The 9,505-nt window shown below is 55.1% G+C and overlaps 8 protein-coding genes across 14 annotated transcripts; 3 read left to right on the top strand and 5 right to left on the bottom strand.

Moving 5' to 3' along the window:
- Positions 1–198: 198 nt before the first annotated feature.
- On the bottom strand, positions 199–2,146 carry KVP18_003530 (uncharacterized protein; the record flags this gene model as incomplete). Of its 4 annotated transcripts, XM_067955341.1 has the most annotated exons (6): positions 199–598; positions 627–813; positions 842–1,388; positions 1,418–1,589; positions 1,616–1,986; positions 2,015–2,146. In XM_067955341.1, the coding sequence occupies 6 exons, from the start codon at positions 2,144–2,146 to the stop codon at positions 199–201; spliced, it is 1,809 nt and encodes a 602-aa protein (XP_067805740.1). The 4 variants fall into 4 exon arrangements, with proteins under 4 accessions (XP_067805740.1, XP_067805739.1, XP_067805742.1 ...); XM_067955340.1 differs by lacking the exons at positions 627–813; positions 842–1,388; positions 1,418–1,589; positions 1,616–1,986; positions 2,015–2,146 and having other exon boundaries at positions 199–579; XM_067955343.1 differs by lacking the exons at positions 199–598; positions 1,418–1,589; positions 1,616–1,986; positions 2,015–2,146 and having other exon boundaries at positions 738–1,379.
- A 28-nt stretch (positions 2,147–2,174) lies between these two features.
- On the bottom strand, positions 2,175–2,891 carry KVP18_003529 (uncharacterized protein; the record flags this gene model as incomplete). Its single annotated transcript, XM_067955339.1, has 1 exon — positions 2,175–2,891. One exon carries the CDS (start codon positions 2,889–2,891, stop codon positions 2,175–2,177), a length of 717 nt encoding a protein of 238 aa, XP_067805738.1.
- Positions 2,892–2,946: 55 nt separating this feature from the next.
- Positions 2,947–3,237, top strand: KVP18_003535 (uncharacterized protein; the record flags this gene model as incomplete). The annotated part of the gene is made up of 1 exon (XM_067955350.1): positions 2,947–3,237. The coding sequence occupies one exon, from the start codon at positions 2,947–2,949 to the stop codon at positions 3,235–3,237; it is 291 nt and encodes a 96-aa protein (XP_067805749.1).
- A 147-nt stretch (positions 3,238–3,384) lies between these two features.
- On the bottom strand, positions 3,385–5,669 carry KVP18_003528 (uncharacterized protein; the record flags this gene model as incomplete). Of its 2 annotated transcripts, none has more annotated exons than XM_067955338.1 (3): positions 3,385–4,230; positions 4,259–5,166; positions 5,195–5,669. In XM_067955338.1, 3 exons carry the CDS (start codon positions 5,667–5,669, stop codon positions 3,385–3,387), a joined length of 2,229 nt encoding a protein of 742 aa, XP_067805737.1. The 2 variants fall into 2 exon arrangements, with proteins under 2 accessions (XP_067805737.1, XP_067805736.1); XM_067955337.1 differs by having other exon boundaries at positions 4,259–5,097; positions 5,144–5,540.
- An 87-nt stretch (positions 5,670–5,756) lies between these two features.
- Positions 5,757–6,870, top strand: KVP18_003532 (uncharacterized protein; the record flags this gene model as incomplete). Its single annotated transcript, XM_067955345.1, has 2 exons — positions 5,757–5,790; positions 5,819–6,870. The coding sequence occupies 2 exons, from the start codon at positions 5,757–5,759 to the stop codon at positions 6,868–6,870; spliced, it is 1,086 nt and encodes a 361-aa protein (XP_067805744.1).
- A 72-nt stretch (positions 6,871–6,942) lies between these two features.
- On the bottom strand, positions 6,943–7,713 carry KVP18_003533 (uncharacterized protein; the record flags this gene model as incomplete). 2 transcript variants are annotated; one of them, XM_067955347.1, is made up of 2 exons in its annotated part: positions 6,943–7,506; positions 7,534–7,713. In XM_067955347.1, the coding sequence occupies 2 exons, from the start codon at positions 7,711–7,713 to the stop codon at positions 6,943–6,945; spliced, it is 744 nt and encodes a 247-aa protein (XP_067805746.1). The 2 variants fall into 2 exon arrangements, with proteins under 2 accessions (XP_067805746.1, XP_067805745.1); XM_067955346.1 differs by having other exon boundaries at positions 6,943–7,713.
- A 53-nt stretch (positions 7,714–7,766) lies between these two features.
- Positions 7,767–8,507, top strand: KVP18_003534 (uncharacterized protein; the record flags this gene model as incomplete). Of its 2 annotated transcripts, XM_067955349.1 has the most annotated exons (3): positions 7,767–7,831; positions 7,858–8,084; positions 8,113–8,507. In XM_067955349.1, 3 exons carry the CDS (start codon positions 7,767–7,769, stop codon positions 8,505–8,507), a joined length of 687 nt encoding a protein of 228 aa, XP_067805748.1. The 2 variants fall into 2 exon arrangements, with proteins under 2 accessions (XP_067805748.1, XP_067805747.1); XM_067955348.1 differs by lacking the exons at positions 7,767–7,831; positions 7,858–8,084 and having other exon boundaries at positions 8,124–8,507.
- Positions 8,508–8,753: 246 nt separating this feature from the next.
- On the bottom strand, positions 8,754–9,416 carry KVP18_003531 (uncharacterized protein; the record flags this gene model as incomplete). Its single annotated transcript, XM_067955344.1, has 1 exon — positions 8,754–9,416. One exon carries the CDS (start codon positions 9,414–9,416, stop codon positions 8,754–8,756), a length of 663 nt encoding a protein of 220 aa, XP_067805743.1.
- Positions 9,417–9,505: the final 89 nt, after the last annotated feature.

The raw sequence follows: 9,505 nt of genomic DNA, 5'->3' as shown, positions 1-9,505 counted from the left end.
GCTGGGCAAGCCAATCACAGCTGCGATCCCAACGCGGTCGTTTGCATCGCTGGTGTACACGCAGCACTGCAGTCTCTTCGACCCATCGACATGGGGGAGGAGGTTTCGATTTCATATGTGCCCGCAGAGGACGACCTCGACGCTAGACAGAGCGTGCTTCAGACGAAGTACGACTTCATGTGTCACTGTACGCGCTGCTCACTGTAAGTCGAAGTCAAAGTCGCTGCGTGACCGCTTGGCCGCCGGCCGGTGCTCGTCGCCTTCGCGAGGGCGTTTAGGCCTGGTCAGCACGTTCTCCTGATCATTGGGCGGCGTGCTCGATTGCGAGGCGTGCGGTGTCTCGTCATCGGTTCGTTTGCGTTTTTGTGATGGGTCTTCCTGTGTTTCAGAGCGGTAGAAACTCTGCAAGTCCACGCCCTCGGGAGCTCCGGGAACGGGTGCAGTGACCTCCTCCTTATGTTGGCTCCGGAAGCTGGGCTTAACAGGTGGGAGTGATATCACTAGCGGGCTGTTCGTCAACATTTTTGGCTCCATGGCGTCCTTGAAGCCTGCCCTGATCAACTCTATCCACGAGTTCATGGCCTCTCCGTACACCTGGCTGCGTGTGTCGTTTTGAGTTGACTCACTGCGGACTGCTTGAGTGCGTGATCCACTTCATGGCCGTACATCGGACATCCACCGAGTCCTGATGCGTAAAAAGCAGTACCTCCGTTCCCATCTCACGCCTCCAGTGATGCTCACATAGTTTCCTGGCAACCATGCAGGAAGCTAGCGGGTGCCCCAGAGTCGGCTCGGGGTCCACGTCCCAGTAAGCTGCATGTACAGGTGGCCAAGTGCTCACTGGCGCACTGTGCTTGGCGGAAGAAGCGAACGCTGGACATGCGGGCACTTGCATCGTGCAGCAGTGTACACACCCGCCGGGTGACTGCACTTTTTAGCTGGTCAGCGAAGTCCGAGACTTTCTTGGCGAGATTCGCATTACGGTCACGTGTGGCGTGGTGGGAGGCTGTGAACAGCTGCTTGTCGGTCTCAGCGAACCAGGCTAACAACTGCAAGACTGGACGCGTTGATGGCTGCCGTCTTTGATCCGACTGCACAATGGAAGACATTATGAGGAAGGCCATGTCGGCGCTGGAGATGTAGGGAGGCAAACACGTCTGTTTGAGACGACGTCTCATGACCGGGGCACTCGACCTCGACCACACCTCCGGGATCGTCTCCCCTCGAATAAGCTGTACAATTCGACTCTGGAGCGCTAGGCGTTTGGACTTCTCCAACATGAACAATGGTTCCTGCTGTTCCGCTCGATCCAGCTGCAGATCGGCGGTGATGGACATGAAGGGCGACTTCTTTTCGGTTTTCCTAAAGATGGACGCCATAAGGAGTTTCTGATTGCAAACTATCAGTCTCGCCCCACCTCCACCGATAGCGACCAAAAGAGGGGCTCCAGAAAGGCATCATCGACAAGCTCGAATTCCGCTGACGGGCGGTCCCGCAGCGCCTCCTTCACGTCCCTCAGGTGGCGGGTGTAATCTGTCAAGGTCAGCTGGCCAAAGAGCAGTTGGTACGCGAGGGCCGTACAGAGCACGCTGTGTTTGCTCGCTTCCTGTCCTACAACGCCGAACCTGGCTGGTCGACTCCCAGCTCACTCTCCAATGACCAGATCGCCAGGCATGAAGGCCACGCCGAGGTGAACTCCCCAACATCCTGTTGCCACAAGCACCGGTCCTCTGCGTTCACGATCAGATGCACTTTGCTGTCGTCCAAGCTGTTGTATTTGGGAGAGAAGGGTCTAGCGCCGTCAATGACGAACACCTCGATGGATGGGTCTATCCAGTGTCGCACGTGGCAGCGGCTCCCCAAATTCAGCAAGATAACCACGCTGTCTTTAGTGACGACTCCGGAGCGCGTTACGACATCCAGTCCTGCGTACCCCTGTACACCTGAAACGTGAACGTCGAGCATGAATCTTTCGACCAGCATCCGCTGGGTGGAAACTTGTTTGCTAGCTCACGCTAAGCAAGAAAGCGCCACAGAGCGCATCAGGGTCTTCATTGGCGAGGAGAATCACGTGTTTGGCACGTTGGGATGTGGCGCTGTAGAGAGCCGACAATAGCGCCTCAGTGGAGCGTATAACAGAATTCATTACAGAAATCGAGTGACAATTATGGAAATCACGTTTCGTCAACCAGCCTGCAGTTTGGCCCAAGGTTGACGTACATCTCAGTAGCAGCCTTCTTCTGGAGGAATTCGCGCTTCTCCGGGGCCGCGGGCGCTGGACGCTGCCGTTTGGTGACGCGTTGGCTCTTCTCTTCCTGTGTGGTTTGATAGGCATGCCTTCTTTGCATAGACTTGCTGCTGAATTCAACGCGTGGATGCAGGAACCAGTCGTACTCCAGGCAGTCCACGTTGCTCCCTGGTGATAGGCCGCCCTTCCGTACGGCCTCGGCGTCCATCGTCATGTCGTGTCGCAGCGTGCTGACCTCACGGTCGGGGTAAGTACGGAGTCGGGCTCGGGCACTGGGCTCAGCCGAACGGACTCCGCCTCCATGCCTGCGTATTGGCTTGGCCACTACGGGGTCCAAGGTGTGAGTAAGCATTCCGGCAACCCTGTCCGCCGGTGGGGGGGCGTGCCTTCTTACGCTGTCTCCCTTGTCTGGCTCCGGCCAAAGGCTGGTGCGGCTGACAGCGTAGTGTCGCCGCTGTACCCTGCGGGTTTCACGCTCTTCACTGTACTCAGGTGTCATTTGCTGCAAACCCCCAAACAACTTCTTGTGCCCCGAATGTGCACTTAGAGTTCGCTCTGCATTTGTGCGCCCTGCGTAGTGTTGTAGCGGCGGATCACAGCAGAAGACTGTGAATGGCTTGCGTCCAGTCTCTGTGAGGTACATGAAATGCTCTTATGTTACCTGAGTCATTCCGCCGAACAATACGCGTGCAATTTTAATGTTCCGAGGTGTCACCTACAACAGAGAACGCGAGGCATATCGCGCGGAGTGCAAGGTGAAAGGCAGACAGGTCTACAAGGACTTCAGTGTCGTCAAGTATGGAGGGCACAAGGAAGCTCAAGCAGCAGCAGTGGAGGAACGTCTGGTCATGGAAGCCGAGGACAAGAAACACACACGTAGACCATCAGTCACAATGGAGCGTAGCACTCTCCAGCGCACGCTCGTAGAGTACGAGGCCCAGACAGGGCAGGGAGTGCGGCAGACCAGCCTGCTGGATTTCACGATGTGACGTGCTTTTTTCTTCTGCTTGGAGTGGAGACATGGCGTATGAGTTGTTGCACCTTCCCCTCTTTTCTCATCTCGGTAGACGGTTCCGCGGTTAAGGGCGGTCGCGAATGGACTTTTGCCTCCATGACAACAGTCTGCTCCTCGGGGGTCAGCAGACTGCAGAATGGGCCGACACAATCCCTAGTAAATAAATACGGCAGCTGCCATCATACATGTCCCGATAACTCACCACCGGATCAAGCAGGATGAAAAGGCGAACGGATCCGACAATGAACTTTCCAACGAGGTCTGGAGTTATCAGCGCTAGGTCCTGGGACGCCCAGAGGTTGGCCACCTGCTTTAGAGTAGATGGGTAGTCTGACAGCTCCTCAGAGGAGAACCACTCAGAGAAGTGATCCTTTTGGTGTTTTGACAGCAAGAAACCCACACCCTCAGCGTCCAGCGTCTCCACCGCGTTCTGTGCGTCAACTGGGTCTGTCCATCTCATGCGTGCTGGGACCTCTGACCTAGACACCCAGGACTTGCCACTGGGACCGAACGTAGGCTCCAGAACCTCACCCATATGCGGCAAGAGAGCCTCTGACATGAACCGCAGTGCCGCAACGCACAGCGACAGAACGTCGGTGTTGGTCAGCGGCCGAGGGCGCAGCCGAGGGTACATAAGGCGCACCGGGAAGGAGCCGTATGGGTACGTAGGGAGGCGCGGAAGCGAGAGGCCGGTGAAGCACATAAGAGGGTCTCCAGAACCAGTAGCTTCGCTATTGCTGAGCAAGATTCGATCGTCTGCTGTAAAAAGCCGCGTGAACACCTCGGGGCCTATTCTCCATGAAAGCAAGAGGCAGCTCATGCCGGTCAGACTGCGTCCCGAGAGGTTGATGCTGGCTATGAAGTTGCGAACAGGAAACCCTTCAGAAAGGTCAACGCATGCGTTGGGTATCAACTTCTGCAGTCGGGCCTCCTCAGTGCTAATGTTGTGCTGCTTAAGGTTGCGCTTCTGCGTTCAGTACCCAGAGCGGTCTCACATTCACGTGCGACACCAACTCGGCCGTGCAGTCCACCTGTTTCGTAAAGTACTCCTGTAGCAGGTGGGGGTTCTGCGATGGCTCCAGAAAGATCCCGTCAGAGGAGCTGTCGTCATCGTCGTCCTCCACAGGGAAGTTTCGAGCACGCGTCTCCCAATTATTAACCACCCGGTTTGCATGCTGGTTGTAGGCGCTCTGGTTGGCACCCGCCGACGCTGGAAGCAGAAATGCACGAATGATCTCCACACGTGGGAGATGACACCGATCAATCACATGGACGTAGACTACTCTTTCGTTCAATGTGGTATAGTGCACCTCCACCTTGAACCGCCGCCTCACTTTTTGCTGCTGCAGCTTGCAGAGCCAGGGCTCTACGGCAGTGTTGGCCACGTTGATTCCGAAGTCGCATTGGAAGCCGCCCATGTTAGGGTGGATCCAAACAACTCGGAGAGACAACGCAGCTCCCCCTAGATGTGGTGGGATGAACTCATAGCACAGAGAGCCAGAGACTCCGCGGAACAGACCGTCGCAATAGGCCATGCACTCCGAGGCTTCCCCAGACATGATATACTCAGCGGGTAAGGTATACCAGTAACCTTCTGACAAATTCAGATTCATGTGCGCCACGGAATTGGGCGGCAGCTTCAACGAGGTGGCCGTCAGGTTGACAATGCGGAGCGTGACCGAGCGTAGAACCTTTTTGCGAGGAGGGTGCACTGGCAGCGATACTCGCGAGAGCGACACGGGATAGGCACATCCCTTGTTAGCGCATAACCTGCGAATCTCACGGGGCACGTCGCTGACCGTGTAGTAATCCCTGCATGCGGCCTCCATGCCTACTGTCGAGTCGAGAACACTCATAAACCTCTCCATCTGGAGCGCTACGTTCGCCTGAACCTCCCTTAGGACTGTGTGACTTGGTTACCAGTGACCCACATCGGGAGCCCTCTGGGGTGGCCGAGATGTCGGCCTCGATCTTAACGTCACCTTTGCATCTAATCTTGGTCGACACAGCGAACCACTGCTCGGCCTGCTCGCAGGTCATAGGCGAGGACTCGCTCTTGTCGATGCTCCATAGCGATACGCGGGACCCCTTCCGAAGATGGCGCTGTCTAGGATGCAGGTGCAGCACATTAATGCGCATTCCCGCCGACTTCTCGGGCCCGGACTTAGCGGAAAACTGCAGAATGAATGCCAGGACGTACCCTTCGATCCTCAGGGCGTACGCGATAGTCCCGCTGATGCTGCTTCCTGTTCGGGGGCCGTACAAAGCGCAGTCCATCGTGCTGCCTACAGGAAGAATCTCTGGTGGACACCGTCTCCACGAAGCCGAGCGACCTACAGAGACTTGGCGGTAAAGTTGCACATCTAATCGGTTGGTGATGGATATTGAAACAACCCTATAGGCCATGGGTCTCTCACGCTGGTACTGGTAGGTCAGAGACTGCAACGCGAATTTTGGTTTGGGCAAGGCACCCTGAATAGGGTAATTTCCTCAATGTTCAATGTTAAGCGTGAAACGCTTGACAACGGTAGGTTGATGACTTGGTTTTAACGCAGTGGAGGAGTTTCAGACAGCACCGCGCAAGACGACGTGCCGGCATTGTGATCGACAAGTCCTCACTCTCGTGGAGTCTGTCAACACGTGGAAAACTTTGGTGGCCGGCATCATCTGCGTCGTGTTGTTTTCGTGGTTTGCCTTCTGCATTCTCCCCCTAGTATTACCGCTGACGATGGATTCCTGTCACTACTGTCCCAAGTGTCAAAATCTATTAGGGCGGTCGAGTCGCTGCTCGTTCATCCCTGCCTCCGCCAGCAAGGAAATCATCACCGTCCGAGTCGGCAACTGCGCCATCATACTGAGCCAGCGGTATATCTGGATGGGATTCTCGGCCGCCTTGGGAATCAGCTCGGTGGTCGCCTTGCGTTTTTACTTCCAGACGTACGGGCTTCCCAATATTCCGAGAGGAGAGCCGTCGGACGTCACGTGGCCAGACTTCTTGGCGGAGTGTGGCGCACGTGCTAGTTTGGGGAACCCTATTAGGGCGGAGAGGACGTTCAATGACCAATTCGCCCACCGGACAGTTACGTGGACCGGCCGCCTACTCAAGGTCGTCGAAGGTTTCTGGGGAAAGAACATCCTCTACATGCTGATGGAACCGCACCAGATGCAAAAGGCCTTCTCCCCAGATATAGCGATTGTGTTCGATAAGGCGCACAATTCAGAGATAGCAGACCTTCAAGCCGGCGATATGGTTCAGTTTGACGCTACGATGGTGGAACTCGGCAAGCGCGGACATCCGCATCTTGCATTTTTGTGGGAGATCTATAAGATTCGGGACGCCCGTTCACTCCCTACATTGCCTGAGAAACCCGACGCTCTCAAGTGGATCATGAACCAAGCAAGGCCTTCTACAACCAGGGCACCTATTCGACCACGGGTAATACCCAGACCTCCAGTTAAGCAGTCTCCTCCAGTTCCGAAACTGCCGGTTGACCCCGCTGTGCCCACAGCGGGGCCAGAAGTGAATTCTACACTAATGCTGGCAGCGGCAGTCCAGCAGGCGACTGTACCGGTACCTGCAGTTCTACCCACAGGACCGATGCAATGACAACCTGTGTGAAATGGCAGTGACGTTCTCGACTGGCAATCACAGTTATTATGTCTCTTTGTCTCCCAACACCTACCAGATCTCCTCGTTAGGCACTTCGTTAGCGACTGACGACCACTCGGCGGCTTCAGAGGACTCGCAGCTCTCCTCTACCGTGCTCTTGTCAGCCTCTTGTGCGCAGCTTCGAATGAGATGCAGAGTCTCCGGGGTGTACTTACGGAGACCCACCAAACACGGTAACCAGGCATCCAGCGCCGCGTAAACGATCTGCTGCTGAGAGAGACTGTCCATGCCACGAACGAACGATCTCCGCATTAGGTTTACCTCGCCTTGTCTCTTGTCGTAGATGATGCCAAACTTCTTTAGTGTGTCAGATAGCCCTCTCCCGTAGCGGTCAGCCAGTTCCTTAACCGGACCAACCTTGACGCCGAACACATCGCGAAAGAGTCTGACCTCCCCCGACATATTGAACCCTATCTTGACGATGTCCTTACGAGCGAGTGCCTCCCGTAGCAGGGGGTGTGCTGGTCCGAAGTTCGTAGGCGAGGAGCGACAAATGTCAGGGATGCAGTAAACCAGAATGGAGTTGTACGTAGCCAGCTGCATCACTGTTACGCCGTCAGTCTTTCGAGGATCCTGAGTGAACAGCCAAGAGTTCCCCACGCTTTCGGTATCGAGCCCTACGATCCACGATTCCACATTTTTGGGAAGTGCCGTCAGATTCCTTCGTACCCAACGCTCAGTTTCCACAGGGGAGTACGTGACGGTCACTTTCACCCTCCCCGTTTCGAACTGATTGGCAATGTCGACGATGTTCTGTTGTTCCAGTGTGATGGAGATCATCAGAATTTTTTGGTGAATAGTGTGCGCGAGATGGTGCGAGTGCTGCGAAACCCATGTGCCTCAGCACCGTGTGCTTCTGCTGCTTTGGTCGCCGGTCATCCGTGTTCGGTTTCCTAAGGTGAGGTTGCATTGTGGCACACAGAGCCTGCGTGCCGGTGTCCTAAGTCTCGGACTGGCCCTGGGGTCGTTGTTCATGGGGTATGTCCTGGTGCTGGAGATCTACTTGAACTCTTTCCGCATGTCATGTGCTGAAGCAGTGGTGCATGTTAGTCACTTCTTGGGTCATCGCCTACGACTACCAGAGCTTGAGGACCTAAGCTTCTCTGCTGTGTACAATGTCATCGCTTGGCAGACGAACACGCTGACGAACGGTGAGCAACATCTGCAGTTGACACCCAGCCCTAGCTGCGATGTGCGGTATTTACGGCTTCTGCGGACTTATGGTTTGCTTATGTGCTGTGTTTCACTTGCGCGTTCTGTTCTTGGCCACACGTCTGTTGTTGGAAGTTCTTCTAGGAGTGCAACTGTTGTCCTTCTTCCTGCAGTGTCTGCTGCTGTTCGTCATGATTGACAATGTCGAGCTATTTACGTCGTCCGCCTGGATAGTCTCCCTGCGCGTGCACGCGCTCACGACGCTTCTGGGGGTTGCGTTCTTCCTGATCACTCTCGATTGTGTTACCAGTCTTCAAAAGGTAAGCTCCGCCGGAGGTGTCGGCAACGAGTTCAAGACTGCCAAGCAGGTGCATGCCCAACAACAACTGAACGAGGATGTCAGTGCGGCCCTGCTTGCGTGACGGATTTCCGATGAGGCTTCTGGTGTCATTCGCGACGGCAGCCTACGCCATGAACGTACATGAGGCGGACATCCTAATGACTCCGACTCAGTTAGTGAGAATCGCTCACAACACAGCAATTGGAACTACGTGCGGAACGAGATCCTGAAGACCAAGCAGAAGCTGCGGAAGTACGTTCGAGCGGAAGCGCGAAAGGCCCAAACATTTTATGACGAGTTGCTGAGTCAGGAGTACAAGATGAAGTGATCACTGGTTCATTGGGTTCTCTGGCGCCTTCTGCCACTTTTTAGAAACGCGCTCCTTTATTTGGCTGAGTTTTAAACCAGGCGACTCAGTCTGGATTTTAAGGATCCATTCCGCCTCGTAGGCCTTGTACGCCGCCATTCGCCGTTTCTCGGGGTGGGCGTCAGATTTGGGCGTACCTTCAATAAAATCCATTACGTCCTCGATGTCGTCAGCCACCTGGTTTTCGGACTTGTTGGGATTTGCAGTCCCCCACACATTAGTGTGGTCGGCTGTGACGTTGGCCTTCGAGGACTCGAACCTCTGCTTCGCAGCTACAGCCGCTAACAGCTGCGAGTTTGCGATTTGCTTACGTGTGACTTTCTTTGGCGCCTCGCCCTTCTGCGACGTCACCGCGAGCTCTTCCTCGGCCAGTAGGGCCCTGTTCTCCCTCTTCCTCAACATTGCGCTCTGTTTAGCCTGATCTAGCTGGGCCCGCCTTGCAAGTTTGTTGTCTATGATTTTATTAGGGTCCTCCCATTCCTTGTCAAGAGCTATGCGAGCAGCTTCTGCTTTCTTCGCTGCTTCGGTCGTGATCTTCCTATCACGAGCGGCGGCAGCTCTCTCATTTACCTGTCCGGAGCGGTACTGTTTTGAGTCGTCCATTGGGCTTACAGTGCGTGCCATGCGGCCAAAACTTCTAAAACTTTCAATTTGGTGATCATTGAGAGTTGGCAACAATTTCGCACCTCCTCTATCTCCATGTTGTCTGTACA

The sequence above is a fragment of a genome (assembly GCF_019968955.1).
Source record: "MAG: Porospora cf. gigantea A chromosome Unknown PgA_NODE_925_length_9505_cov_373.465, whole genome shotgun sequence".
NCBI classification, from domain to species: Eukaryota; Apicomplexa; class Conoidasida; order Eugregarinorida; family Porosporidae; genus Porospora; species Porospora cf. gigantea A.
Note: the sequence above shows the minus strand (reverse complement) of the source record. Positions and strands in the feature narration are given on the sequence as shown.